This window comes from Trypanosoma cruzi, genomic scaffold (assembly GCF_000209065.1).
Source record: "Trypanosoma cruzi strain CL Brener 1047053517129 genomic scaffold, whole genome shotgun sequence".
Classification (NCBI taxonomy): domain Eukaryota; phylum Euglenozoa; class Kinetoplastea; order Trypanosomatida; family Trypanosomatidae; genus Trypanosoma; species Trypanosoma cruzi.
The window spans coordinates 101,100-127,831 of record NW_001849547.1 but is presented as its reverse complement, the minus strand read 5'-3'; the positions used below and the strand labels follow the sequence as shown (position 1 = coordinate 127,831).

Genomic DNA, 26,732 nt, shown 5'->3' with positions numbered 1-26,732 from the left:
CGCAGTTCCATAACAATGAACGCGCTTCTTCCAACTGCTGAATGTACCGCAGCACACATCGCACAGCAAGGTGCTCTAAAATATGTTCCTGTGGTATCCCAAAGACAGTGACAAGACGATTAAAAATGTTGTTACGCTCTGGTGTCGCTAAAGGTTTCAGCAACAACTTGAACGCCGAAAAGAAGTAATAAACAACGGTACGCACAGAGTCGTAGCTAAAGTCAAAAAGTAAGGACTGCTGCTCAAATACGGCACGAAGTTGCGTATCCACAAAGGTAGGAATGGTTGGGTGCCGCAGCACCTCAGTCACAAAGTCACCATCATCCAAATCCTCCGCACGGAGTCCACCGCTGAATGCCACAATACCGTTTCCAACGTTTTGATCGACTTGCTTAAGCGGTTTCTTACTCCAGTTGGCAGTGCTGCCTCGCCCCACGGCAAGAAACTGACCACCTCTTGAAATCCGCCGCCAATCCTTTTCTTCGTCTGTCGGGGTCGTGCGGGGTCTCGTGTGGCCCTCATCCGTCGACGACCCGACATTGTCACGGCTCAACGGGGAACTAGAGGGCCGTTGGCTGATGTCAAAGCCCGCCGCCTCACTTGGGCACGCAATTTCTGTTGGAAGCAATTCAATAAGTGTCCTCACCCCATTTATCTGACTGAAGCGTTTCAAGCCCCGCGATACCTCCGGCATGTACCGTCCGCATGCGCCCATGCTGCTGGTATCGAGGATTGGGTTCCCACTGCGGGACCCAGCAGACCCCGACCTTAACTCGCCGCGAAGTTGGGCAGTTGCGTTGGAAGCCACCCCACGCATTTCAGAATTGCAAGGGGGATACATCCCGTTGCGCGGGAACAATTCCGCACCAGCGGAGAGCGGATTGCCCTCGGACACAATCTCCGTGGTGGGGGATTGGACCGCAAAACTGCTAGATATGCGTCTCTTTGCGCGGTTTGCCGCATCAACAAGCCGCTTTCTCTGTGGATTACTGATGGTAAACAAATCCTGTCGCCCTTCTACACCACGTAAAAAGACGCTGGCAAGAGAACAAATTTGTACTTCGTCCATTTTCATCGCTAAGTCCCGTGCTGCACGGCTAATGGAAACTTCATTTGGGGCGGCAAACATCCACATCCGACCACAATAAACCACATCCGGCCCCTCATAACGAATAACGCCGCTATTACTTTCTACTCGTACCGTGGCGTCTGTGCACCAGTGCACTGCACATGCAATAAGTAGACGTCCATCTTCCCCTAATAATTCCCGAAGCGGGTCATCAATTGGCTGGGAGTTTAATTCCTCAATCACAGAAAAACATAACCGCACCGCGGTCTCCACGGAACGTGTGATAATAGTGGTGGTATATGGATGCAACTGCATTCCTTCGTAAGCATTATGACGAATAATTTCTTGCCTCTGTAACGTTGCCAATCGCTCAGAAACAAACACCATGCGATCCGGTGATAATTCCCATAACTGTTCCGCACTACAAAGACCAAGAATGGCCATTGCAAAGGGTGCCGTCTTAGGAGCATCCGCACTACCGTCATATTCTTTCAAACAAAGCAACACGGTTGAAGCACTAGCCAAAAATGTAACAAGGGCAATTAATAAAGCAACTACTATAATGATAGCAATAGTTGTTTTGGTAGGTGTGCTCTCCCGATTCTTTCCTCGCATGCATACATACCAACTAAGACGGTTACGCAACACTGCCCTATTTGTTCCAGTGCTGATAAATTCATTCATTTCCTCTAATGTGGGATTTTCCTTCACTGAGAAGCGGATGGGAGTGATTTTGCCCGACGTATTCTTTACGGTGTAAAGGAGATAGTCGAGTCCTTTTCCATTCATATTGTCTTCCAGTGCTCTTTCACCCATCATGGTGTCCACATTCAAAACAACAAGAGCAAATCCCCAAAAAGTTTTCCTTTCTGCCCTTTTATTGTATTTGGTATCATAAATGGGATCACGTACGATCAATTGCCACGTCGCATTTATCCCAGGAACGGCACGGTACAATGGGCCCAAAACGCATGACTTCGTGCTGTCAACTGATTCAATAGCTGTAGGTTCCCCCATACTGTCATTATTTAGAAAGTCCAACATACGAATGGAGGGGACCGGCGGGAATACTTCAAGTCCCACACCACCCGGCGCAAGTATCTGCGCCACCAAATGTGGCGAGACGCGTAACAAAGAGGCATATTCAGTAAATCCCGCAAATTCTTGCCCATAGACGCGCTCCTCTGGCGTACCGTTAAAAGTTGGAATAAATTTCATGGAGCCAAGTGCAAATCCCTCAAGTCCATATGCTGTGGAAATGGCATCAATGACATCACTTCGAAAAAAAGAAACCCATCGGTCAACCTCAAAGATTTCTGCAGCAATTCGTGTCTCTCGCATGCGCTGATACTTCGCCTGATACACTGAGATGGGAACGGCAATGCAAATAACCAGAACCAACGCGCTAAAAATCCCCGTGCCTATAAGCCAATACACCTTCCGTTGACCTGACTTTAAGGGTTTATCGACCATTTCCCTCGCCTCAAGCAGCCCAGTAAGCAAGAAGAAGGAAATGCCAACGCCTTACTATTATATAAATATATGTGGTGTTCTAATGCCCCTCCCACACACAGACAAACACACGCACACGGGATCAAGAGTGGAATAATAGAGCGCAAGAGAATATAATTCCTTCTGCTCCTCCGCTCCCGCTCCCTATACCACCGCCACCTTCGCCTCCCCGGCTTAATTCCTCCTTTTATTTTTCTTCTTGTTGTTCTTTTCCTGTTGCTACCACAATCCCCTTCGCCCACCGCTTTCTTCTTCTTCTGCTCGCTGTTTGGATCCGCAGCTACCGGGCGATGTGGGCCGCCGCTGCGGCAACGGGGTGGAAACACAACAGACCCAGCAGGAGAGAGATCCCAAGAACAACGGGGGCGGATGGGTGGGTGGAAACAACGACAACAACAAAAGAGAGAGGGATGTCAACAGCAACGAAAGGCCCAAAGACCAAAGAAAAAAGTAATAAATTCCCCTAATTTTCTTCCTTTTTTTTTGTGCTTTTTTTTTTCTATTGGTTTTGCCTTCGTTAGAAAACACACACACGGGGGGTCGCAGGCAGTTCTTTTTGGGTCACTTTTGTTGCACGGCAGATTGGCACTCAACGCACCGCCCTTCCTTTCCCTGTTTGTGTCTGTCTGCGTGTTTCCTTTCCTCCCCCACCTTGCAGGCAAGCACGTACACACAAAGTAAAGAACTGTGGAAGGAAAGCGATGCAATCCGGAAGATGCAATGGGAATGCTACTACCTCTGAGACGCCTTTGCCAACAAACAAAAACTCTCAAACTACAGGAACCAAAAAAATAAAGAAAAAAAAAATAAAAATAAAAAGAAAAGGAATGAAAAAGGTTATCGGCAAAACATCCTCAAAGGAGCAACAACAACAAAATAGAATATACACAGAGATGCATACATTTAAGTACGTACATACAGATAACAACAACGGGTATACTATATGTAGACGAAAGGCCAATGAGTGTCCACAAAATATTCAACCGTCCTTGAAAACAACATAAGAAACAAGAAAGACACATGTGTGACAGAGACTGGAGATATCAAAGAAAAACAGAAAAGACATTGACGGATGATACACCGTTCGCACGGTTATAGCTTTGGTGTTTCAGCTATGTTCTCCATCTGTCCTTCATTTTATTCATACGGACGTGCATATCTTCCCTTTCGGTTCATCCTCTTTTTTTTTTTTTTTTTTCTTTGCGGGGGGACTTCTTCTCCCTCCCCTTATCCCCCGCTCCAGCCGCTGCCGCAGTCTCTCACAAAATGATGCATGTATACATGGATGCACGCACGTACACACACACACACACAAACCAACAAGCAGGCTTCCCTTCATTCATCGCAACCACCACCACCACCGCATCCCTCCTTCAGGGCTAGCGACAACATTTTCCCTTTCTTTTTCTTTTTCTTGTTTTGTATCATTCAATGTTTTTTCTTCTTCGACGCCACTCTCCCTATTTTCTTTTCTTTTCTTTCCTTCACCATTCCTTTTAGCATCCATCGCCCTGTTTTCCCTCGCGTTCTGCATCCACTCCATCCAACCCACACACGCAGTCAAGCCATTTTTCATTCCTCCAGACATCTTTTTTTGTTCTCTGGTGCGCTACTTGCCTCCTTCTGTGGACGGTGCAACGTGACTGTCGTGGTACAGCACCAACTTCTCGACGATCTCACGTTGAATGTGTCTCTCCACAACTTCATCTTCTGAGAGCCGTTCCTTCTCCACTTCGATATGCGGCGCGGTCCGTCGCGGTGCGGTACGGTGAAGTTGAAAGAACGGCATTTCCAGCAGCTGCGCCGCCGTTGGTCGCTTGCGCGGATCGAGCTGAAAGATGGCCGCCAACACATCGATGCACTCCTTCGACGGAAGCAAATGCGATGCGTCGCGTCGGCGGTGCTCCGCTGTTGCCATGAACCACGCCGCAAAGCCATTGAACTCCGAGTACAGAAAACTCGGCTGAAAGAGTGACCCGAGCGATGGGGTCGAGGAAGACAAGGAGGTGGCGGAGTTGGTGGCAAGGGCCCTCCGCAGCTGCTCAAGCTGCGCAAAATGCTGACATCGTTCCTGAGGAAATGCATCGGGACCAGCACTTGAAAGCGGCCCAAGAACATCCGTGATGAGCGACAACTGCTCCAATTCGGTCTCTGTGCGCCGATTGGGATCCGTTTCGTGCTGCCGACGCGCGCCGCCTCCCCCTCCCCCTCCTCCTGCGTGCCTTCGGTGTGCGAGAAAAAACGGCGGAGTTCTAAGATACATTTGGGCGAGAAAGCAACCAACAGACCAGATGTCCACCTTTACATCGTAAGAAGTAATTCCTAAGAGCATTTCGGGTGGCCGATACGAAAGATTGATAAGACTTGGCGTCAAGGAACGCCGACCCGATCCCTCAAAGACGCACAAGCCGAAGTCCCCAAGCTGCACCCGTCCGTCGTGGTGAATCAAAACATTGTCGGCCTTTACATCACGGTGAATAATACCCATAGCATGCAGTTTCATAAGCGCCCGGAGAAGTTTTCTGAACACATATGCAATTTCCCTTTCTGTAAAGGGAAATCGTCGTTGAAGCAGACCAGCGATGCTGCAGGATGAATACGGAAACACAAGATAAATGTCATGATGATTGCGTGACAATAACACATCCCGAAGGCTTATAACCTCCTCAATGGGATCCTCGTTGTTGTCTTGGTTCCCATCTGAAGTGGAAGCATGTTCGCGTGCGTTGTTGATATGTCGCAAGGCAATGACTTCTCGAAGCGAGGTGATAGGAAATCCATCTAGGCCATGGAGCACCTTTAACCTCTTTAACGCCACGCTCTCCCCGGTTGCACGGCAACGCCCCATGTACACCTCGCCGTAGGTCCCCTCACTGATTTTTGTCCTCATTTCGTACTTTGTCTCAACATATTCCGTGACGGAGCTGAAATCCAGCGGCGTGGGGCCGAGGGGTAAAGGAACCCCCGTCTTACTGTGGCGACGCGTACTCGGCGAGCAACCACAACTATACAGACCCTGCGGTGTTGGTGTGGGCGACATCGATTCCACCCAATCCGTGGAATTCCGTTGACGTCTTACCGTCGGCGGGCCATCCGCCCCAGTGGAGTTCATCGGAGCGGTCTTTGGGGGCGCCAAAGGCGGTTGCTGCGGCACACCCGTCTTCGAAGACGCCTCTTCCCCCTCCTTCACTTCACCATTGGATTCCCGCATTCCCGTTGCAACCCCCGGTTGTCGAGATAGCGACGATGCCAACGCATCATTGGCGTGTAAAGGCTCTTCTCCCTCTTCCTTCAAGGGTTTATTTTCTGGCCGCTTCTCTGGTTCCTCTGTCACCGTTGGGGCGGTGGCACGTCGCGAAAGCCGAAAAATGCGTCTTGCTTCTGTGACGGCACCTTTTTCTTTATCACCCGATATTGCGGGTGGTGCAACTTGCATCCTTTTTTCTGCTCCCCGTAGTTTTAGTCGTGTTTCCCTCACCGATGAAGTATGTCCATCAGAATCGGCTCGCTTCTCACCGATAACACCACCGCATGGCTGCTGTTGCTGTTGCTGTGTCTGTGCCTGTTGCTGCGGGGGTATAGGCGGTGGTGCTAGCGACGCTTCTTCCAAGACATCCCCTCCCGCAGGCGGAGGTGTTGGTTCCAGCAAACAAACACAGCTACCCGCCCCGCCCAACTCCTCGTTTTCTTCTTCGTCTTGGCCGCCCGTTTCGGCCCTCGAGAGAAGGCGGCACCCTCGGCTCCCAAAGAGAGACGATGACGAGAAAGATGGTGGTGGTGGTATCGAGCCGGGTGAATTACGGCTACAGATACCCGACTTCCTCTGATTCGTTGCGTGGGATGATGACAACAACGACAGCTGTTCTTGCCCATGCGGGACAGCAGCAACGTCTTCTTGCCGCCGTTGGTCCTGTCGCGGTGACTTTGGCCGAAGCGTCAGTGAGCCCGACTTTGGCACTTTTGTGACCATCACACACAGTTGCCGCTAAATTTTGCCCAAATTCTCACTACTCTCGTCGATTGGTGGTGCTGCGTGGCTTCGCTCTTCCCCTCCTCCTCCTCCTCTTATTTTTCTTTTTCTCTTTGTTTATACGAACGAATGTCTTTTTTTTTTTTTTTAAATTTTAGCCACACCTTAACTCGAGAGAAAACCCCTCCCGCTCACACTCCACTATCACTTGAGTGTGTGTCGGACTACCCTGGCACTGGGAGCGGGAAAAGTATGAAGCCAACAGGACAGAAGACATTCCCGCAACTTTTCCCCCCACGCCAAAGCCGTACACATCACAGACAGACAGTGGCGCTTAGAACGAAAAAGAGGAGAATGGCGTATGGATGTCTAAAAAAATAACAACCACACACGCACAACAACAACAACAAACATATTTGCCGCGTTGTTCTCGTTTTCTTTTTATTGTCATTTCATTATTGTACCGTCTCGCACTGTCACAGTGTTGCCCACCGCCCACCCAGCAATCATGGTTTCTTCCTCTCATGATAGCCATGGCCACCAAATAAATTTGCGGATCCAATGCTCACCACCTCACCGTCCAAATTAAAGCACATGGCAATATCAACTTCTTCTGCCCTTTTATCGTCGTCCTCGTCCAAAGAACTGCTCTCATCCTCCTCCTCTTCCCCTAAAAAGTCTTTGCCCATACGTTCGCGCAGCAATTCCTCCATCATGAGCTCCTCTGCCGTCATTTCGCCCGTGCGTTGTCGCTCACGGTACTCGAGGATTCGACTGTAGGCCGTCTCCAGCTCCGGTAGTTCCTCCACAATGCGCAACGCCACCGTCCACCCCAACAACTCAGCCTCAACACCGCACGACACGGCAGTGGAGGAGGAGGAGAAGGAAGAGGAGCCGTAGTGCTGCTGCACAACGTCTAACACAGGCGGCAAGAGACGCTTTTTCCACGCCGGGAGCCCCACCAGCCATGCCTCATCTATGTTGACACCACCACAACTGCCGGGGTTCATGACGTTTAGGCAGTGGGGTGGCACCACCGCGTCGCCAAAGGGAAGACGTCGGGCCTCAAACACAAAAGTCATCAACGCCCAACCAAAAGGAACTCTGTAATGCATAAGCAGCAGCAAGAAAAAAGAAAAAAAAGGCACATTTTTGTCATTTCCATCATTCTCGTACCAAAAGAAAAAGGAATTGCAACTTCCACCTCTTACTCTCCACATGCAGCACAGTTTTATTATACTTCTTCCCCAATAGTCATAAAAAAAATCCAAAACCACACAATAAAAAGGGCAAAAAAAAAAACAAGGTGAAATAGTGATCCTCACAACTGGTATTCAGACTGGGAATCACACATAACCGCGGTCTCTTTTCCTTTCTTCTTTTCTTCTACTTCTTCTTTTTCATCCTCTGCAACGGTATGCTTCTGTAAAACCCCTCCGGCGAGGTCCACGCCCCGCAAGAGCAGCTGCTTTAAAACTCTGACATCACCATCTGTATTCATCCCATAAGTTGTCCCTCCCGCAGCCTTGAAGTCATCCTCAGACTGGGGGTTTCCCTCTGACGTTGTCAGGCGGGTGCAAAGGGCAGAACGGGACGGTGGCGGAGGCAGAATCCGCTGTGAGTCAATGTTTTTCACCAGCTGCATTAGCGGCACGGCCCCATGGCTACTGGGAGAGACAAATGACACGATTTGCTCGCGACGATTGTGATCCCTCAAAACAATTGAAGGGCTTCGTTCCATCTCGGATGGTGTTTGCATGGCGCGAGCGTCATCTAAAGGAACAGTGGCATCAACATTCGTAGTAGCATTGGTCGTGTTGGTGGGAAATGATGACGATAATAATAATGCATTGCCTTCGGTATCCCTCAATGAGGTTCCAGCTGTTTTACAATCGATAAGTGCGGGGTCATGCTTAATGCAGTAGCGCCTAAAAGTGGATTCGGAAAGCCAGTCCGTCTCTGGTTCCTTTTTTGCCGCTGCTTCTCCATCATCCACTACAGCGTCCAATGCTTCTCTCGATATGACGGAATGTGCTGCATCCAGCACGGCGGAAGTACCGGACAGTAAAGACAACATGTCCTTTTTTGTTGAGCACATCGCACCTCTTCGCAACCATGCGGGGGGTACTGGAGGGTTGCTCTCATCAGCTGTGACGGATTGCGTAGATGACGATAGCGGAAATGACGGTGGCCCCTCCAAAAGTTGTTTTGGACGACGCTTCTCGGCCAACGCCTCCTGGAGCCGTGCGATTTCACAATCACGTAACGCCAAAGCCTGTTTGGCACGGGAAAGTTCCTCCACACACGCATCGTAACGTTCACACAGTGTTTTGCATTGCCCAATTAGCTGAAACGTGTATTTTTTGTACGCCGCCAATTCTCCTCCTCCTCCTACTTCCATACCTTTACTCCCTTCCCTGTCCACATCGCTCGTAGGTTTGGAATGACCACCCATAGACATCCCGGATGATGACACGGCCGAAGCCAAAAGCGTCTTACCGCGGTCCCGTGGAATAACAGCGCCAGTCGATGCAGTAGCAGCTTCGGATACGTTTCGGACATAATTTGTCTTTTTTATACCACCAAACGTTTCCCCACTGCCGCTTCGACTGCTGCTGGTTACACTGCCTTCGCCCGTATGTAACACACTTGCAGGCTGAATGGGTGGGTAAACTTGCATGCATGCGGTGGTGGCCGAGGCTTCTGCTCCCAGACGGAGAGACTCGACGGTCTCATGGAAGTCACATTGTTTGCATGAGCAGCACACCACCCATGTCACGACCGAATTACCACCTGGAACAAGAAATGGCTCAAGTATAGTAGTGAGCGTGCTGTCTCTGAAGGGGATATGCCGGACAGATGATGAAGTCGGCAGCGATGAGGCGGTGTGAAGGGTCCGTACCACTTTGCGCAGTGCGAGAAGGGAAACATTGATGTGCCGCATCTCATTTGTGTGAAGGAGACTGCGCTGCGCCACCGTTAGGCCACTGCCGTCCCGAAGATTAGATGCAAAGTCTGACACCACAAGGGAAGTGTCAGTGAGCCACAGCTGCAGCGGCAGTGGATGCCTCGTGGAACTGACATGCTCCAAAGAAACATCGCCGGCAGCCTGCGCATAAACGCGGTACGACTCCGACCCGGCAAGATCAACAAAAAGCGCCTCGCCAATTGAGGCCGCCGCCTCAGCAGCATCGTAAAACACGAGCCGCAGCACCAGATGGCTCCGTGAGGAACAAACATTCCGCTCTGTTTTTCCGCGAAATCGCAGCGCCAACAAGTCGCGCAGCAGAGCGCAGCACTCCGCTGCAGACTCACACCGAAGACGGAACACCGACCGCATTACTTTTGTCTTTTCAGTAGCCTTGTAGATCGCCTTTATCGGCACCGTCTCTGTGTTGACGGGAACATTCCGTATCTTTGAAATGGACGCTGAATCCCACCTGTTGGCATGCCCCTCTGCACGTCGACCCTGCTGCTCATACCGCTGCCACGCCCGCCACGCTACACCATCGTCAGTGTCCTCGCAAATTGCGCCTGATTTTCCATTTCTCTTCTTTGACGTATCTGTCTTCTTCGAACGCTGCTGCAGCAGTAAAAGTGCCGCCAGGTCGGTAACACACTCGTTGTGTACTTCCATGCATGAGAGATCCACCATACGGACCGCTGCAGTTTGTTGCTCAGCGGCACCAGGAGCCTCAAAGATGGCACGGAGAAGCCGCGGTACAATGCCTTCCTCCTGTTCACTTGCATTCGGCTGAATAGGAGTGGTCGCCGCTCCAATCTCTTGCTGTTGCGGCAGAGGAGCGATGTCAACGCCATCGACATTCGGTCCAAACATTGTGTACGTTTTCCCCGTCGCCGTCTGTCCGTAGGCAATAAACGTACACAGCGTACCAGAAGCCATGTCCCTTAGCAGGGGACGGACAAGTTCGTCAAACACCTCCTCTTGTTGGGATTTCTCCCCCGCTTTGGATGGCGGCAAATGGGTCCCAGAGAAAGGGGTGCTGCTTGCACCGGGTGACATGTGCTCGGGGAGGAAGACACGGCGACATCTCGACGAGGCCATGCTGCCGGTGCGGGGGTCTGCCAGCGTGACTGTTTGTTGCCCCCCTCCGGTTTCTCCCCGCAGCGACAGCAGCAACAACGGAGGCGGCAAGAAGGAGACGTGTGCATCCGGCCTGTCGTGCTCCATCTCTGTTTCCACAGGCCTACACGGTGGCGCGAAGCGACAATAAACCCTCATTCTACAAAGTGACACGGAAGAAACAACAGCGCCCCTCCTATTTTTTATTTTTGTCGTTTTGATTAAAAACAAAAAACAAAGCAACAACAACAACAAACAACGGCAAGAGGAACGGAAATAAGGTGACATCAGAATACGCCACGTCATCAGCACAGTCTCAGTAACAAGGGCAAAACCAGAATGTGCATTCAAGCCTTGATAGCAAAACACTGTCGTTTCTTTTGTTGTTTCTGTGCTGCTGTTGTCATGTGACTCATGCGGACGTTAAAAGGGGAATATAGTATATAATATGCACGACCACAGGGAGACGACAAGCGAAGGCGCCTCGGAGAAGTAGTCCCCCACCCACCACCAAAAAAAAAAAAAAAAAAGAAAAGAAAAGAAAACAAGCAGACAATGAAAAAAGAAAAAATACAGAGGACAGAGCGCGGTGAACACACACACACACACACACACAGAGGGATACAGTTACTCCTTCCGTATCTTTTTTTTTTTCTCTCTCTCTCCCTCGCATTCTTTTAAAATCTTCCACCCTTGCCTCCCTAAAAAGTGATACAATTAACACAAGAAGGAGCAGTGGTCACCCTTCCCCAGCCGCATGGATCATTAGCAGCAGAGAGGCAACGTTGCTTTCGCCAATGACCACGTCAATAATCCGTCCTCGTGGGGATTCGCTGATGTATCGTCCCCAGTGGTCCCATCCTGTGGTGTCGGCCTGCGGCTTTTCCCCACCACACCGCGCAGCACGCACGGATACGTGATGGATTGCAAGGATCGTTTCACCGCCAGGTCGACAATTTCCTGAAGTTTCTCCTTGAAGCGGTTTCCCCCTGAGACCGTGTTACCAGCGAGAGGTGGGGTCAAAGTTGGGACTGACGCGCTCCTCTCACCCGCAGCAGTACCCCGGACACTTCCGCAGGATGATGCTTGGGAAAAATATGGGCGATGGAGTTGTAGCTGCTGCCTATGACAACTCTTTTCCGAGTAAACATCAAATGAAGCCGTGAATTGCGGCTCGCTCGCAAAGCTAAGCTCCACAAGGTTACCACAAAAGGCAGCATACAGAACGCCATCAAAGATCACCCGACGGACAGATAGGGCACACCGAAGCGTTAACACATCCGCCGGGATTCTCAGTTCCACCGGCAATGCAAACAACAAGGGAACGTTACACATCAATAGTAAAAAGAAATGATGATCTTCGTATATGATGGGCACACTGAAACACCGCAGTGTGTGTTGTAATCCCATCGCCATTGTAACTGCCGGCGCCGTTGCTGCTGCTGATCCACCTTCCGTGGTTATTTCATGCATGGACACGCTATATGGAGCCTCCAGCGACACAATCCCAGCGGGCCCTATGCGTGGCAACACGGCACCGATTGGTGGAGACGCTGCACCACCGCCTTCCTGTGACTCAGAGTGGACAACACCTGCACGATTGCCGTCGCTACCTGTTCTCGCGTGAAATAAACCAGAAACCGGCAGCGTGGGTACATACGATTGTTGTTGCTGTTGCTGCTGCATTTGTTGCTGTTGTTGTTGCTGCTGTTGCTGTTGTTGTTGTTTGTGCTGCTGGTTCCACCCACCGATTAAGGGCCCACCGCCGCCAAGTTCGAGGCACACAAGTCGAACGGTATCCGGACTCACACGCAATGTTCGTTCTCCCCTTTCCGCGTCTGCACCTTCACTTCCTCTCGTTCTTCTTTGCTTTATTGCCCCATCTAACCTCTTTGCACCCTTCTCGATGAAGTAGGCGATGCGGTCGGTCCAGACATCTTTGTCAATAGAGCCACCACCAAGCACGAGAAGGGCTGCCCATCGACCCAGCACGTTGCACCACATCGCCCCCTCGCGTCTTCGGCTTCGCTCAAGCGGCGGTGAACTCCGCAGGGTGTAACCTCCTGCGCCGTTAGCATGGCGGCCACTCCCCGTGCCTGCCACGCATGTCCCACACTCCTCGCCTACCGTGCGCTCCTCCACAGGGGCACTGAGGAAGAAGTAATAGGCCATTATGACACACAGAAAAATACTGAATGCAATCTCCACAAGAATCTCAAACATGACTTTCTCTCCCTAACCCACACCTGCTCCACCTCTCCCCCGAGGCGAGAGAGAGAGAGAGAGAGAGAGAGAGAAACCAACAACGACAACCAAAGAAAGAAAACGGTTTAAAAAGTATAAACCAAAAGTTCCATCCATGAGAGAGAAGAAGAAAAATGGAGTATTAACAGAAAAGTATTGGTATCTTTGCCTGCGTCTGTAATTATATATATATATGTATGTACATTTAAAAATGGGGTGGGCAGTAAATAACGGAAATAAATAAATAAAGATATATAATTGGTGAATTGAACGCAACACACCCTAATTGGATCACTGAACTCAAAGCAATACTAGTAAGAAGGAAAAAGGAAAAACAACAACAACAACAACTATGCTTTCAGCAACACTCTCCTTCCTCATCTCCCCTCGCCAAAAAAAAAAAAAAAAAAGGAAAAAATAAAGACGAGAGAGCCATTGGGTAAAGTGTGTGTGTGTGTAGTGAAAATAAACACACAAATGATGGGGAAAAAACAACAACAACAAAAACCTACTGGCCAAGCAAAAATAAAACGCAACTAAAAAATAACGCGAGGCAAGAGCCCGGGGCACTATTTATCAATGAGGGTTGCATCCCTCGCGTAGCAAGTGTGAGGGGTCGAGACGTATGACTTCCTCCAAAAGATGGAGTGACTCCTCCTGGCGTCCTTGTATCGCACGCATAGATGCCAGCAGGTAGAACAACACCGCACTGTGGGGAAACGTGGCAATAGAAGCCAATAAAAGATCCTCCAGAGCCGCACCAATGGCTTCATGGGATGGCGGGGTCATTCCCCCCGACAAAGTCCCCGCTGCCTCTGCCGCTGCCACCCTCTCTTTGTCAGATTGCTTCCCCACTGCGTAGCACCAACTCATCCGCCGGAGAAACGGGGCCAGAAGGTCGGCAGTGAGCGGCACTCTTTGATCCGTCGGCACCTCCTGCCGTGCTTCCTGTCCGTCGTTGTCCACTTCCTCATTCATATCCTCTTCCATCGGGCAGCTCGCGCCACATTGCTCACTGGGGCTTTTTGCAGGGAGGTTCCTTCTCCGGCTGTTGCGTTTGTCCAAAAACTCGCATAATTTGACCGCCACAAGACAATACCAACGTTGCCGGTCAATGCCCCGCAAACGGTTCCATTTGGGATCCTCTACAAGAAGGGAACGCCACGCATCAAACTCGTCGGAAGAGATGGCCAGCAAGAGCGACTCCATCGCCAATGCGGCCCTGCCGTGACGAGCATGCCACTTGGCATAGGAGAAATCACGTTTCCACCCACTTGTCCTGTAGTTTTCTCCATCCACTGCCACTGGGTTACTGCTGGGGCGCCGCCCACCACACCAGTCGTTTCGACAGCAAATTGGCGCCGGATAAGCTGCCTCAAAGCCAATAACCCTTAAAAACTGCTGCAGCCAACTTGGTCTGTTCAAAAAGTGTTGCTGCTCCGTCCTCTGTCCATGCCATTCATCTCGCCCTTGACCTAAATTAGCATTGCCGCCTCCAAGACGCTCAATAAATTCATTCTCATTGTCGCCATGAAGAAGTAATGACATGGTCTGATGTAAGTTATCCAATTCATCCCTAGACTGCTCGTAAAGACGCATATAATATACATTCTTTCTGTCCGCCTCTGCCAACTGTGCGCGGAGAACGGCGTTCATCGCACTTTCCTTCTCCCTTGAAGACGCCAGAGTGGGGGTGGCTGTGTTACTTTTGTTCTCAGAAGCGGGCATTATTTCGGCCGCATAAAGTGGAACGGGCCGCTGGGGCGCATTGTCTTTGTTCTTCCCATCATCCTCATCCTCATCCGCGTCATTGTGGTGATTATGATGTTGGTTGATCTGCGTCAAACGAGAGAAAACAGAAGACAAATATTCTCCATTATTAATCGATTCGGCCGCAAGCTGTTCCCCATGTGAAGGTGAGGCAGATTCCAAACCGCGACTTTCTGAGAATGACGGTGATTGCCCAGCTGCTGATGCGGCGGGGACCGTGCCGCCCGCTTCATCCACTTGTGTTGTTGCCAACATACTCCAGGCGGACCTCGACACCGTACTCACCGGCGTTTCAGCCCGCGGCTCCCCCTCCGCCACCTCCGCCATCCTCACGCTGCCTTGTGCCGCTGTGTCCCGAACACATCGGCTCGTCATTGAGAGGCCCGTTTCGGGGTCGATGAGGTGAAACGACTCACTGGCATCCACAATTGTGTAGCCAGTCGCTGTGTCGTTCGACATTCCCCGCCCAACCTCCCCCCCCCCCTGCTTTTCTTTTTTATTCTTTTTTTAATTCTTTTCTTTTGCTTTAATTTTACTTCTTGATGGTGTGTGTATTGCTCTCTCTGTGTGTGTGTTTAACGTGCCGCTTTCTGCGTCAATGAGAGCAGCCGATCAACCAGAAAGAAAAAGACACACACACACAGAGAGAGAGAGAGAGAGGTAGAGAAAAAGAAAAGAAAACGGCATGTGTGAAGCAGCACAGCGGCCTGAGAGCAAAGGAGACCGAACACACGCGCACGCACACAAAATCAAAACAAAACAAAAAAAAAACAAAAAACAAAATGCCAATGAACCAAAAGAAAAACGACGGTTTACTTTTCGGCCACATCGATTCCTTCAGGGGCAATTCGTTCCATCCCCTCCTTCTTTTTCTCTCTCTTTTGCCGAAATCAACCCCCCGAAGGGTGCAGGCACGGGCGGGTGTGGGGACATCATCGCCCGATCAGTTCTCAACAACCAGTATGTATACATAAAGATGCCGTGTGCATGCAAACTGCCTCTCAAGAAAAAAAAAAAAAAGACAAAACAAACCTGAAAAAAAAAAAAAAAAAAAAAAAAGGAAAAAGACTGGCAACCACCACTTCCTCAGTTCATCCACCGCCCCGTTTGGATGTTTCCAGCCTGTCATTTTGATCTATTTTCCCCCCATCCCCATCCCCTATTTTTGTTATGTAGTTGTGCCTTGTTGATGTTATTATTATTATTATTATTAATGTTATCACGCCTGATACGCCTGCTGGCTCATTGCCATTCCCCTCCCCATTCCCCACCAGACAGCACGGAGGTAAAATGAATTAGACCCATAATGAATACAGTGATGGGGCCATGCAGTCACAATTAAAAAAAAAAGGACTGCAGGGGAAATCAAAACAAAGACACACGCACACACACACAAAGACGTACCTCCTCACAAAGACAGACATACAATTACAAATAAGACAAACAAACAACATCAAAAAAGAAAAAAAAAATGGTTTCAATAACTAAATTATATATTTTTTCTTTTAAAGTGTTAAATAAAAACAAAAACAATAACGCAAAAAAAAAAAAAAAACACATAATTTTCCTGTCGTTTTTCCCTTTTCCTCTTTTAAATTTGAATTTCTACCAAATATATTATATTGCATACATACATATATATACATATATACATATATGTATACAATGTTTCTGTGTGTGTGTGTGTGTCAATGAATGACCACTGGAGCAATGAACCACGCCCACATCGCTGCCACAACGCTCACCACTCCCCAAATATAGCAACAGACGACAAACTCTACCCTAGTGATGATCAGTGACACAACCATGGAGCCCAACACATGACCCATATCTTGTACTGTGCGCATCACACCAAAAAACAGAGCACCATGCTTCTTTGGCGCGTGATCAGCTACAAGCGTCATGACAAGACCACAGCCAAGAGCATCCACTGTGCCAAATATAGCTGCCATGACGTACAACCACGATGGGGTCGGCGATAGAGGCAATAGCATGAAAGCGATGCCAATGCCGAGTACTGCTGGCAACATAGACCAGCGACTACCGTAGATGTCCATTAAAAATCCACCCAGAGGAAAGAGAAGAGCGTCAAATGAAAAGCTAAAGGAGAGTAGAAAGGCAAGCTGCGAGTTCGTAAAATCCATACGTGCCGCGGCAAAAGTCAGCAGGAGCTTTCTGTTCGCCCGAATTGATACATACAGGATAATGTATCCACCAAGTCGCCAGATTAAAGACCAATGCTCAGCCATAATGGAACCAAAAGCACTAAGCTGAAACTCACAGTTTTCCATTGATTCATTGTGGCCACAGTCCAAAGCACGTGGCGATCGCTTGGGCGTGGGATGACCACATGCATTGCCGTAATCATTTTCATCACACGTAACGGCGGTACTTTCATACGACAGCATCGTTACATGATCTTCATGACTCGATCCGTCCATGTTTACCGCCGTTATCGCCTGTGCAAACGGTAAGAGATGCTTCGACTCGTCCAAGGTCAATCCTCTTTTTCCCTTTGGCCTATTATGGAAATGCTCCTCATGTTTTGAGCCGCCATAGCACCCAACAACTATAATAGACAACCAGGCCAAAATGGCAGCGACAAGAGGCACCGAGAAGTAATACTGTTCTTTTTCCCACGCCGTTGCTGCGGCCCCCAGCAGCAACGGCCCCAGCACATGTGACCAGCGCAGTATCCCTGCAAAAAACGAGAGCACCATTCCACGGTGCTCTCGCTTCGAGAGGCGGGTGGCGTAGATGTGGCGTGTCAAAAAGAAGAGCCCAGCGGAGATTCCGTCAAATGCACTAAAGACCGTAATCGAAAAGGAGCCCGGTTTCATGACTAGAGCCACTGCACAGCCTAACACTTGGAGACAAATAGCCCACAACATCAAACACCGCATATGAACACACTCTGCGAGAATTCCACTAGGAATATCCGCGAGCACACGACAAACGGCAGTGAGCGTGACGTAGTTAGCAATGGTCTTTTCACTGTACGCAAGCTTACGGCCCAACATCGTGAGAATAGGCACCTCCACACCTGCACTGATGCCCATCAGTGCATTGGAAAGTTGTATGCTAAGTATTTCAAACCTCCCAAGCTCACGAAAACAGTCCGAGACATATCCCATCTTCTTCTTTGAATCAATGTGGTTGGCCGTTTATATGCTGCCTGCTTCCGCACCTCCCTCCCTCTCTCTCTCTCTCTCTCTTTTTTTTTTTTTTTTTGCTTGTTTCTTTACGTGTGTGTGTGTGCGCGCGCTTGCACCACTTCTTCTTCTCCTTCTCCCCTCCCTTCCCAACGACCGCTGTTGACTGGAATAAGGATAAAGTCTCCTGTTTTTGTAGTTTCCTTTCCGCCAAGTCACAACCTCGACGCCTACAGCCCAAACGAGAGACAATCCAAGAGAAAGGAAGCAGAACAAACGTAATTTCCACACTAGACAAAGCGAGCGACAAACCCCACATACATATACACACAAACATAATAATAATAATAAAACTCATCTTTTCTCTTCCGCCTCTCCGTTTCCTCTTTTTCTTTTTCCCTCTACAGTTTGTCCCAAATCATTGCTTCCTCATTGGGTCCAGCAGTAGCGAGCACTTTTTCAACTTCTTGTATATATTCGTCATGCAGACGTAGTACACCCCGGTCGGCCTCTTTTGACTCGTCAGTACCACTGGGAAACACCGACTCCAGTGTGACAGCGTCCGTGGATGTGACAAAGGGGCTAAGCAACTCCAAGTGATCCATGCCATGTGGTAGAAAGGCGTGTGGATGGAATCGCGATGACACCTGCGTTTCCATCTCATCCAAGAGGGAGTTCCAAAGCGATCCCCATTCACTTCTCAGCCCTGACGACATTTCTGGACCTTGTAAAGCTGCCGCCATATAGACACCACTACCGCCATCATCATCATGGTCGCGCGCGCCCAGAATGTCATTCGGTACGATGTTGTTAGCAAGCGTCGTAGGAGGATCATAGAGCAATTGAAAGATGTACAACCAGAGATTTTTGTAGAAGGGGTGAACAAATACACTATGGCTATTCGTAGGTAACCCAAGAGGGCCGGTCTCATCATTTGATCTGTCGCCAAAAGCTACCGGTGCTGCTGCTGCTGCTGCAACCGCCAATGGGGCTACTGCTCCCCCTGACACAGTGGTTGTTGTTGGTGCCATGTTTGTTGTGTGCTGTGATGACGATAAAGAAGAGGTGGCTATCGTGTTCACACGGCTACTCACAGCGACGAGAGCACTCTGACGCACAATAGCTTCCTTCCGTAACAGCTGTCCCACAAGTTCAAGGAGTGTCAAACCGCTTGTGCGCAATGACGAGAGCAAAGCATGGGAGACCCATGGCTCCACACCCATGTTCACGTTCTCCAGAGAAGTCACCGTACGCGCTTCAGCAGAAAAGGAACTTCGATGACACAATTTCTCTACCTCCCGCGATAATTTCTCTAATTGGTCCGTCTTTGTGCAGAGAAGGATGGTGCGAAGAGGCGAAACGCCCCCTTTTGGCACCTGCAGCACTGATAGAGAGTAGTAGTAGTTGTTGCTGTTCTTGTCGTTACTTGTCCGTCCCACATGAATTGCCTCCCGTTCACACCAGCGACGTCGCATTGATGCCAGCTCTTGCTGCTGCGCCTGCCAGAAAAGTTGTTGTTGCTCAATCATACGCATCCGTCGTACCTCGTCCTGTTTTGGCAGATCCACTCGTAGCGTCTGCATAACATGCGTGTTCAAGTATCCATACCACCGCCGCATTTGATCCTGCAGACGCCATGGCACACTGGTGTCCACCACCAGTAGCACCACACTGGTCTCTAGCGCCTCTACTGTTGGCAGTGCCATTGCCAAAGCTCCAGGTGTTTCACAGCAAAAAAATTCGGTCATTGCACGTCGTACGCCGCCCGGTAGAACAGCAGAGCCGCTAATTCCACTGCCACTGCTGTATAGACCACCGCTACTCAACCCGTCTTCTGCTGTGGGAAGAAAGGCACTGCGAGTTGCAGGGATGCGCTGCAGAATAAATGCCTGGGTAACGCCTGCACCATGGGGAAATTGCGGGAAATACCGTGACGAGTTGGTGCCTTCCGTACCCATGGTTCCTGCTGCTTCTGCTGCTCCTGTTGATGACAATACTGGGAAACAGCAGCTGCTGCCGCCAGCACTACTGTTGCTGCTGTTGGCGGCATATGTCTCTGACGACGATGTGGACATGGAGGAAGATGGAAATTGTTGTACCGCGGCGGCAAAAAGACGACTGGCAAATGCTCTTTTCCCACTGAGAGCATCCCCCACTATTACGACTCGCCGCGCAATGAGTTGCTGCTCCGTGTTATCCAGCAAGTTCAGTCCAAGATCTTCCAAGAAGGTATTGCCACGCTGTTGCTGCATCTTGACCTCGTGCCCTTCTCTGTGTAATGTTACAATTTCACCTCTGGATAAAAACCGTCAAGATCCACAATACACAAAAGAAAAGAATAGACCCAGTAACAGCCATGCATAGAGATGAAGAGAGTTTGTATTTATTGTATAAATAAATGCCCTGATATTGTATTGGGGTAGGTGAATGACACTTGACATGTGCATTTCCTCAAAACTCACAGTTAACAAGGCGCTTTCATGCCTCCAATGCATATATATCTATATAGATTCCTCCCTAGGGGCCCTCATCAGCAAATATCACGGAATTAGCACTGAAGGACTTCACATGTTCGCCACCTGCCATCAATGCCAGAAGCTCCATAAATTGTGCAATTGCGAGTGGTCGCATTCCACCAACAAGTGACTCGTTAAATGCCTGTCGTAACTCATTTACCGTCGCGGAATTACGACCTGCCGCAAGGTATCGTCTACCAATAATATGTTCTAAGCGTAACATACTCCCTTCAACTGTTTGCCGCGTTGGGTCTGGTGCGCTGAACATATCTAAATTGATAAGACCAGTCTGGGGATCTGTCGCAGCCTCCTTCAGCGCCGCACTAATGAGCCATTTTGCCTCCTTGACATCTTCTACAGTCACCTCCGCGCCAAAACGCATCTTACAACGTGCTTCTGCCAGTCGAATCATAGATTCCAGCTGCCGCAGTGTTGCAGAGACCGTCCGGCTGCTGCCCCGGGCACGTCGCATCTCCACATACGACGTCGCCAACTGCTTATGTGAGGCTTCTGTGAGACGTGGGTGGACCGTCTCGCGTGCAAGGGCGATGTACTGCGATAGCACACGTGGTGGCATGTAGGGTGCGTCATTCGTTCCCTCTAGAAACACCTCGCCTTCATGCTCCAACACCGTCGCCGCTTGTCCCATTGGGACACCTTGCGACCTCATATTCCCATTTCTCCCCCTGTCCTCCTCATTATCTGTGTCATTGTTATTACCCAACTCGGGAGAACTACTAGAGGTTGTGGCCCGACGGGACCCCTCGTCTGGCTCCATGAAAAGGGAGAGGACATGTGAGGCCAAACGCCTGTCCTCCGTCGGGTCGTGCCGGTCTAGCAAAAGAAAGATCAAATCAAAACGTGACAAGAGCGTCGGTTCAATCTGCAAATTTTCCACAACGTTCAAATTCACATTCCATTGGGACTCTTTCGGGTTTGCGGCAGCCAACACCGAAGTGCGGGCGTTAAGTTGTGCAATTATGCCTGCCTTTGCAATGGAGAGTGTCTGCTGTTCCATCACTTCATGCAACACCGATCGTGTGGCCTCATTCATTTTGTCAAACTCGTCAATGCAACATAAACCGCGGTCAGAGAGCACGAGGGCACCAGGCTCAAGCACCAACTCACCCGTCTCATGATTCTGCACTACAAATGCAGTCAGGCCAACGCTACTGCTGCCCTTCCCAGATGTGTACACACCACGTGGAGCAATTTCGTGCACCTGAGACAACAGCTGTGACTTCGCCACGCCTGGATCCCCACACAAAATCACATTGATCTCCGCACGGAAGGTGCCAGATTTTAGTTCCTTGCGTGTTCCACCAAATAGCTGAGAGAGAATTCCACGCTTCACATCCTCGTTCCCCCAAATGGTCCTCGCAAAGCTGTTAAGGAGAATATCATAAATATCTGGACGACTGGCAATGCGACGAAACACATCGCGTCGTGCCGCCTCGGTCGGATCCTCCGCCAACCCTTCTTCCGCCTCCAATGACGGTGTCAAGGGCTGTTGTTGTTTCTTCCACAAATGGCGGCCCGCACGACGATGCTCAATGTGTACGGCGTCGACATGAGTGGCAAAAATACTGCGTATGCAACGTGTTGTGGAGTTCAGACGGACAGGAGCGGCACGGTAGATGCCCGTCACGACGACACGGTCGCCAGGCACAACAGCGTCCACGGAGTCGCCGTACACAACAACAGAGATGGTGACGGGTGTTTCTCCGTCTGACAAATGTTCCGGCGCCTCTTGCAGACGCACCAATTGCTTGTCGTCGAAAAGAGAAAGGTTATGTTGAATCCTGTAGGAGTAGTTTTTGCCGCAGTGATCACAACGGGTGGGCTCAAAAATGCGACCGCGATCCACGACACTTCGACGCACATTTTGACAGTACCAGCACTGAAAAAATGCAACTCGTATCTCGGGAATAATTTTAGACACCCGCACTACCATCCCCTGAAGGGCAATAAGCTGCTCGAGGTGCTGCGGCCCCAATCCACGCAGTGAGATGATTTCCGGAAGATTTTTTGGCGCCACACGCAGAATAAAGTCATCCGGCATGGGCAAGTAGGAAGAGGCGGTAGCGAGGCGCTGACAGACGTCCTCCGCAACGTTGGCCATCATCTGCAAACACTCCATTGGATGTGCAACGACTTGTTGATACAATCGTGGACAAGATTTGGCGAGCAGCTGCATGTCCATCTCGAGAACACTGCGGTTCTGCAATCGAAGACGCAGAAGCTCCTGCAGGAAATATTTCCGGTTTCCACCGCCCGTGCCCACATGTTCACCCACAATTCCTGGCCAACCACCGGTGCTGTCAGTGTGCATCTCAAATGTCTCAAGGAACCGCTGAAACTCCTCCCGGAATGTCTCCACCGCAATGTTGGTACCCCAAATGTAAGAGAGATCCTCGCGACGCAATAATGCTGATGATGATGACAGGGGCGGTGGGTGCCCTTCGGACGGCGGTACTTCCCCGTCATCCCCAAGGAACATTTGTGGCGCACCCGCCATCACCGCTTCTGCTGCTGCTGCTGCCTGAGTGGGGCTCTGCGACAAATCATGTTGCATCGAAGGACGTATTGGCGTTAGTTCCACAAGTGAGTCTCTGTCCATCGCTCTTTATATATAAGTTTATATATAAATCTCCACCCGTATCTCTCTCTCTCTGTGTGTGTGTGTGTTTATTTCCTTGAATTCGTCTACCGGCCTTGTTTTCTTCTTCCTCCCTTCTTGGGAGCCTGTCTATCGATCTATGCGTGTGCACGGCGCTCCCTTATGAGTGTTTACTCAATACAAAAAGAAGCACCGACTACTACACACACCGGAAGAATAAGAAAAAACAACAACAACAACAAAAGACGGAAAAAAAAAATACACACACACACACAGAGAGAGAGAGAGAGAGAGAAAAACAACAACGTCCACAACACACACACACACACACAGAAAGGAGGGTAAAGCAGGCGTAGGGCAAAGAAATGCTCCCTTTTTTATTTTTATTATTTTCCGCTCACAGACAGTAATCCCTGGCACTTTTGGAAAAGAAGAAGGAAGGGAACAAACCCCCCCCTCCCCCTCCCCTCCCCCCCCTCTCCTCCTCCTCCTTACCGGAGCGTGGCATAAAATGAGAAGCCATCATTTACTTCTTCATCGTCCAGTCAAACAAATACGAAAAGAAAAAAGAAAAAAAGCAAGAAAAAACACACACACACAGAAACGAACAAAGAAGAAACAACAACAACAAACCCTAAAGGAAAACTGTCAGTGTTTCCTTTCAAAGGGCCTTCGGCAATTCCTTCCAAAAAAAACAAACAAAAAACAAAAACAAAAAAAAGGGAGGAAAGAAGAAATGTACACAGGTGTACAAATCTCACTCCACCTGTTGCCATCCTACAAACAAACGTAATAATTAACAAAGAAGGGGGGAAAAGTTGTGAGAAACCCTAATACAATATATACAGGTATTTATATATTTATATATATATCGTGTATGTATGTGTTTAAACGTTCCTTTCCCACCACCACCTTCTTCTTTTTCCTCTTCTTCTGACTTTGTTCTTCTAAAATGTTTTTCATTTTATTTTACCGCATATATTTACGTATATATGCGTGTATAGAGGTTTTCAGTTTTTCTCTCTCGTTCTCTCTCTCTCCATATTTTTTTTTTCTTTCCCGTTCCTTTCCTACTTTTGCCTATGATACTTGATGCTGAGCCTCATACAATTCTTCATACTCCCTCTGCGTCAGTGCCGTATTGCCTCCGTACATTTTATAGAAGGCATCATACTCGTCACATCGTAACGGGACGTAAAACCACTCCACAGGAAGACCATGGCTCATTCGGCCTCTCCGATTATGTGATCCTTGCACTTCTTGCCTCGAGTTTGCCTTGTGGCCTTGATCCTCTCCTATACAGTAGCATAGTCGATTAAGAATGGGCCCTGGCTCCTCCATGAAAGCCATCCGTTGTAACCAAGGGCGGGAAATATACACCACCCTCTTTCCTTTTGCATCCCTCTTGTCATGCCTGTCTGTGAATTCCTCCTTCTGTAATACTTTCCCATCGGACGGTGGGAGCGAAAGGAGGCATTGCGCCTTGCGACGGAGCGTCAGAACAGCTTCTGAGCGGGGTTGAAGTGGCTGTTTCTTGTAAAGCAAAAGATATTCTTCTGAATCGGCAACCTCATTGACACCCACACGAGTGATTTCCTCGTCATTTACAGACAACCATACATTTTCCTCCTCCGTCTTTTTGCGTGCGTACACCGTATAGTGCCCACCCATAATAGATCCATGATGATTCACAACATTTTCTAATGTGTACGTGTAAATCGGAGACTGCATCTCCGTGTATGCCCCTTCCATACTCTCACTGATAGGGCTATCTACTTGTTGCGTATGCATTGGATTCGTCATGTTCTCTATTGCATTTGTACAAATGTCTGTGCTTATAATGGACCGACACGGTACGGAAGGTGCCATATATCTCATGACGCTCTCATGCACGTAATCACTAAGACGCAGCGCATCTGCATCACCAGCTTCTCCAATATCCCAAGAGACGGGAAATATAACAGGATCCGTTTTTTTTGTATTAAAACACGTTCCGTATTCAAAACGTTTCATCTGCAGAAGTAAATACTCTGGAAGGGAGAGAAGAAATTCGCGTTTAGTGGCTTCCGATACGTTATCGCACGAGGCACAATGATAACTGTTACTTCCCTTCAGGACCACAGGCTCGAAGTGAATATCAAGGCACTCCTTCAAGGTGATGGGGTAATCAATGTAATCTGAAAAACCCTTAAAGAAGCTAAAGAAAAAACGGGTCAATGCACCAATCCAAACAAACGGGTTCCACCATTGAAGCGGCCCACGGCTCTTTTGTTGCATGAAAGGTCGTTGCTCCGCGGAACATCGCGCTTCTGGATGTCTCCGGGCATACTGCATGCGTTGGCTGTAAGATGAAACATCAATGGTAAGAGAAGAAAATTCCTCAACGATGCGGGAGGTGCTATTACATGTATGACACTGAACCTCCGACAACATATACCCAGTAAAGCAATCCGTCACACTGTTATAGTGCAACTTTGGTGGACAAAATGTATTCTGTTGTGGCCTATCCTTCCTGGCCCTCTCTTTGCGATCAAGCCGCTCATTGTCATGATTCACTGTTTGCATGAGTTGAAACGTATTGTAAGTCCACCAGCTACCTGGAAAATTAAAGGACAACATATTGGGTTTCTCAGCAAAGAGAAACGATGGCGGTATCTCAATTTTTTCTTCTTTATCCATTGCGGAATGACTGCATAGTTTTAGCGTCTCTTCCTTAATGAGCACCCCAGTGGCATGCTCATGTGGCATAGATCGAAAATCCATACCCACGGTGGAGTGTGAGTTGGGTATATTGTCACGACCGACAACATCCACTAACACAGCATCAGAAGCCGCACGTGTGAGGGCATCTTCTTCAAAGGAACGCAATAACGCCTCCAACTCCACATTTTGTCTTCCCTCCTCTGACAGGTTGGCAATGAGGACATTCACCATCTCTGGGCAGTCCTGTTGACCACGACCCTCAAAGGCAGGGTGAACAGCCGCCAAGCAGTCTAGCGCCTTCAATGGCGAAAGAGCCTCACCCTGCCCAAGTCGTGCAAATTCCATGTCATATAAAAGTTCTGCAAAGGCCTGAAACAATGCTTGGGAAGCCTTTCCTCCAGTACGACAGTACTTCAGGGCGCGGGAGCCAATGAAGGGATGCCGAAATGGAGAATTCCTCAGACCGTATACAAATGGGATACAGTTCGCAAAAAGCTGCACACCAGCGTTAAAGTAACATGTGTTACCCAAATTTACCAAAGGACAGAGAATGAATGGAGTCTCAAAGAGGGATGCGGATGCAGGCGTAGTTCGCAATGAAACAACATGCATCTCATTCCCCTCTTCCTCCCTCCCGTTCATAATCGATGTAAGATCTGGCATCCAATGCCTTATGCGTGGCAATGTACTGGCCACCTACCCCATTACAGCAACAGAGAAAAAAAAAGAAAGTCCCGTTGAGCATGCATACAGAACATGGGAACACAGCTGCAAGTAACACGGCAAAAAACAACAACCACACGCACAAAAGGGGGGGGAAAAAAAAAGGAAAATAAAAAGAAAAGAGACAGAGCACATTTAAAACCAGGCAAGCATACACGAAACAGTAAGACGCAAATGAAAAGACGCACACACCCCAATCGTACGCATGGGGGCCTCTTTTTCTCTCTCTTTTATTATTATTATTATTTTTTTCCCGGCGTCTCCTTGTTTTCACTTTTTTTCCCCACCCACGTATCTCTCTCTCTATATATATATATAAATATATTGGTTGTTTCTCTACTTTTTTTCCATTTCCTTCCCCATCGCACA

At 49.2% G+C, this 26,732-nt stretch overlaps 10 protein-coding genes across 10 annotated transcripts, besides 35 other annotated features; all 10 read right to left on the bottom strand.

Annotated features, from left to right (window-relative positions):
• On the bottom strand, positions 1-2,542 carry Tc00.1047053509023.209 (hypothetical protein, conserved; the record flags this gene model as incomplete). The annotated part of the gene is made up of 1 exon (XM_811955.1): positions 1-2,542. A coding segment is annotated over one exon (2,542 nt), but the record flags the coding sequence as incomplete, so codon positions are not given.
• Positions 1-15,395: a sequence feature (heterozygous, non-Esmeraldo-like haplotype).
• Positions 3,367-3,416: a sequence feature (T-rich).
• Positions 3,851-3,895: a microsatellite.
• Positions 3,974-4,078: a sequence feature (A-rich).
• Positions 4,191-6,551, bottom strand: Tc00.1047053509023.200 (protein kinase, putative; the record flags this gene model as incomplete). The annotated part of the gene is made up of 1 exon (XM_811954.1): positions 4,191-6,551. One exon carries the CDS (start codon positions 6,549-6,551, stop codon positions 4,191-4,193), a length of 2,361 nt encoding a protein of 786 aa, XP_817047.1.
• Positions 6,686-6,708: a sequence feature (AT_rich).
• On the bottom strand, positions 7,058-7,771 carry Tc00.1047053509023.190 (hypothetical protein, conserved; the record flags this gene model as incomplete). Its single annotated transcript, XM_811953.1, has 1 exon — positions 7,058-7,771. The coding sequence occupies one exon, from the start codon at positions 7,769-7,771 to the stop codon at positions 7,058-7,060; it is 714 nt and encodes a 237-aa protein (XP_817046.1).
• Positions 7,421-7,445: a microsatellite.
• On the bottom strand, positions 7,873-10,941 carry Tc00.1047053509023.180 (kinesin, putative; the record flags this gene model as incomplete). The annotated part of the gene is made up of 1 exon (XM_811952.1): positions 7,873-10,941. One exon carries the CDS (start codon positions 10,939-10,941, stop codon positions 7,873-7,875), a length of 3,069 nt encoding a protein of 1,022 aa, XP_817045.1.
• Positions 7,916-7,960: a sequence feature (GA-rich).
• Positions 11,148-11,206: a sequence feature (T-rich).
• Positions 11,229-11,251: a microsatellite.
• On the bottom strand, positions 11,401-12,858 carry Tc00.1047053509023.170 (hypothetical protein, conserved; the record flags this gene model as incomplete). Its single annotated transcript, XM_811951.1, has 1 exon — positions 11,401-12,858. One exon carries the CDS (start codon positions 12,856-12,858, stop codon positions 11,401-11,403), a length of 1,458 nt encoding a protein of 485 aa, XP_817044.1.
• Positions 12,298-12,362: a microsatellite.
• Positions 12,905-12,932: a microsatellite.
• Positions 13,272-13,301: a microsatellite.
• Positions 13,456-15,108, bottom strand: Tc00.1047053509023.160 (hypothetical protein, conserved; the record flags this gene model as incomplete). Its single annotated transcript, XM_811950.1, has 1 exon — positions 13,456-15,108. The coding sequence occupies one exon, from the start codon at positions 15,106-15,108 to the stop codon at positions 13,456-13,458; it is 1,653 nt and encodes a 550-aa protein (XP_817043.1).
• Positions 15,136-15,172: a microsatellite.
• Positions 15,292-15,322: a microsatellite.
• Positions 15,393-15,453: a sequence feature (T-rich).
• Positions 15,396-15,611: a sequence feature (haploid, non-Esmeraldo-like haplotype).
• Positions 15,612-16,262: a sequence feature (heterozygous, Esmeraldo-like haplotype).
• Positions 15,653-15,715: a microsatellite.
• Positions 15,842-15,869: a microsatellite.
• Positions 16,165-16,206: a microsatellite.
• Positions 16,262-16,312: a microsatellite.
• Positions 16,263-16,876: a sequence feature (areas merged during assembly that could not be assigned to a particular haplotype. This can correspond to areas where the two haplotypes were merged or to regions with more than two copies in the genome that were merged during assembly.).
• Tc00.1047053509023.150 (integral membrane transport protein, putative) lies at positions 16,338-17,783 on the bottom strand (the record flags this gene model as incomplete). The annotated part of the gene is made up of 1 exon (XM_811949.1): positions 16,338-17,783. The coding sequence occupies one exon, from the start codon at positions 17,781-17,783 to the stop codon at positions 16,338-16,340; it is 1,446 nt and encodes a 481-aa protein (XP_817042.1).
• Positions 16,877-26,732: part of a sequence feature (heterozygous, non-Esmeraldo-like haplotype) that runs on past the window's edge.
• Positions 17,837-17,864: a microsatellite.
• Tc00.1047053509023.140 (hypothetical protein, conserved) lies at positions 18,203-20,053 on the bottom strand (the record flags this gene model as incomplete). The annotated part of the gene is made up of 1 exon (XM_811948.1): positions 18,203-20,053. One exon carries the CDS (start codon positions 20,051-20,053, stop codon positions 18,203-18,205), a length of 1,851 nt encoding a protein of 616 aa, XP_817041.1.
• Positions 18,753-18,829: a microsatellite.
• Positions 19,765-19,844: a microsatellite.
• Positions 20,319-22,937, bottom strand: Tc00.1047053509023.130 (minichromosome maintenance (MCM) complex subunit, putative; the record flags this gene model as incomplete). Its single annotated transcript, XM_811947.1, has 1 exon — positions 20,319-22,937. The coding sequence occupies one exon, from the start codon at positions 22,935-22,937 to the stop codon at positions 20,319-20,321; it is 2,619 nt and encodes an 872-aa protein (XP_817040.1).
• Positions 23,196-23,211: a microsatellite.
• Positions 23,212-23,232: a microsatellite.
• Positions 23,233-23,269: a microsatellite.
• Positions 23,387-23,429: a sequence feature (G-rich).
• Positions 23,485-23,568: a sequence feature (T-rich).
• Positions 23,625-23,674: a sequence feature (T-rich).
• Positions 23,776-23,827: a microsatellite.
• Tc00.1047053509023.120 (ubiqitin hydrolase, putative) lies at positions 24,018-26,303 on the bottom strand (the record flags this gene model as incomplete). Its single annotated transcript, XM_811946.1, has 1 exon — positions 24,018-26,303. The coding sequence occupies one exon, from the start codon at positions 26,301-26,303 to the stop codon at positions 24,018-24,020; it is 2,286 nt and encodes a 761-aa protein (XP_817039.1).
• Positions 26,592-26,615: a sequence feature (AT_rich).
• Positions 26,668-26,689: a sequence feature (AT_rich).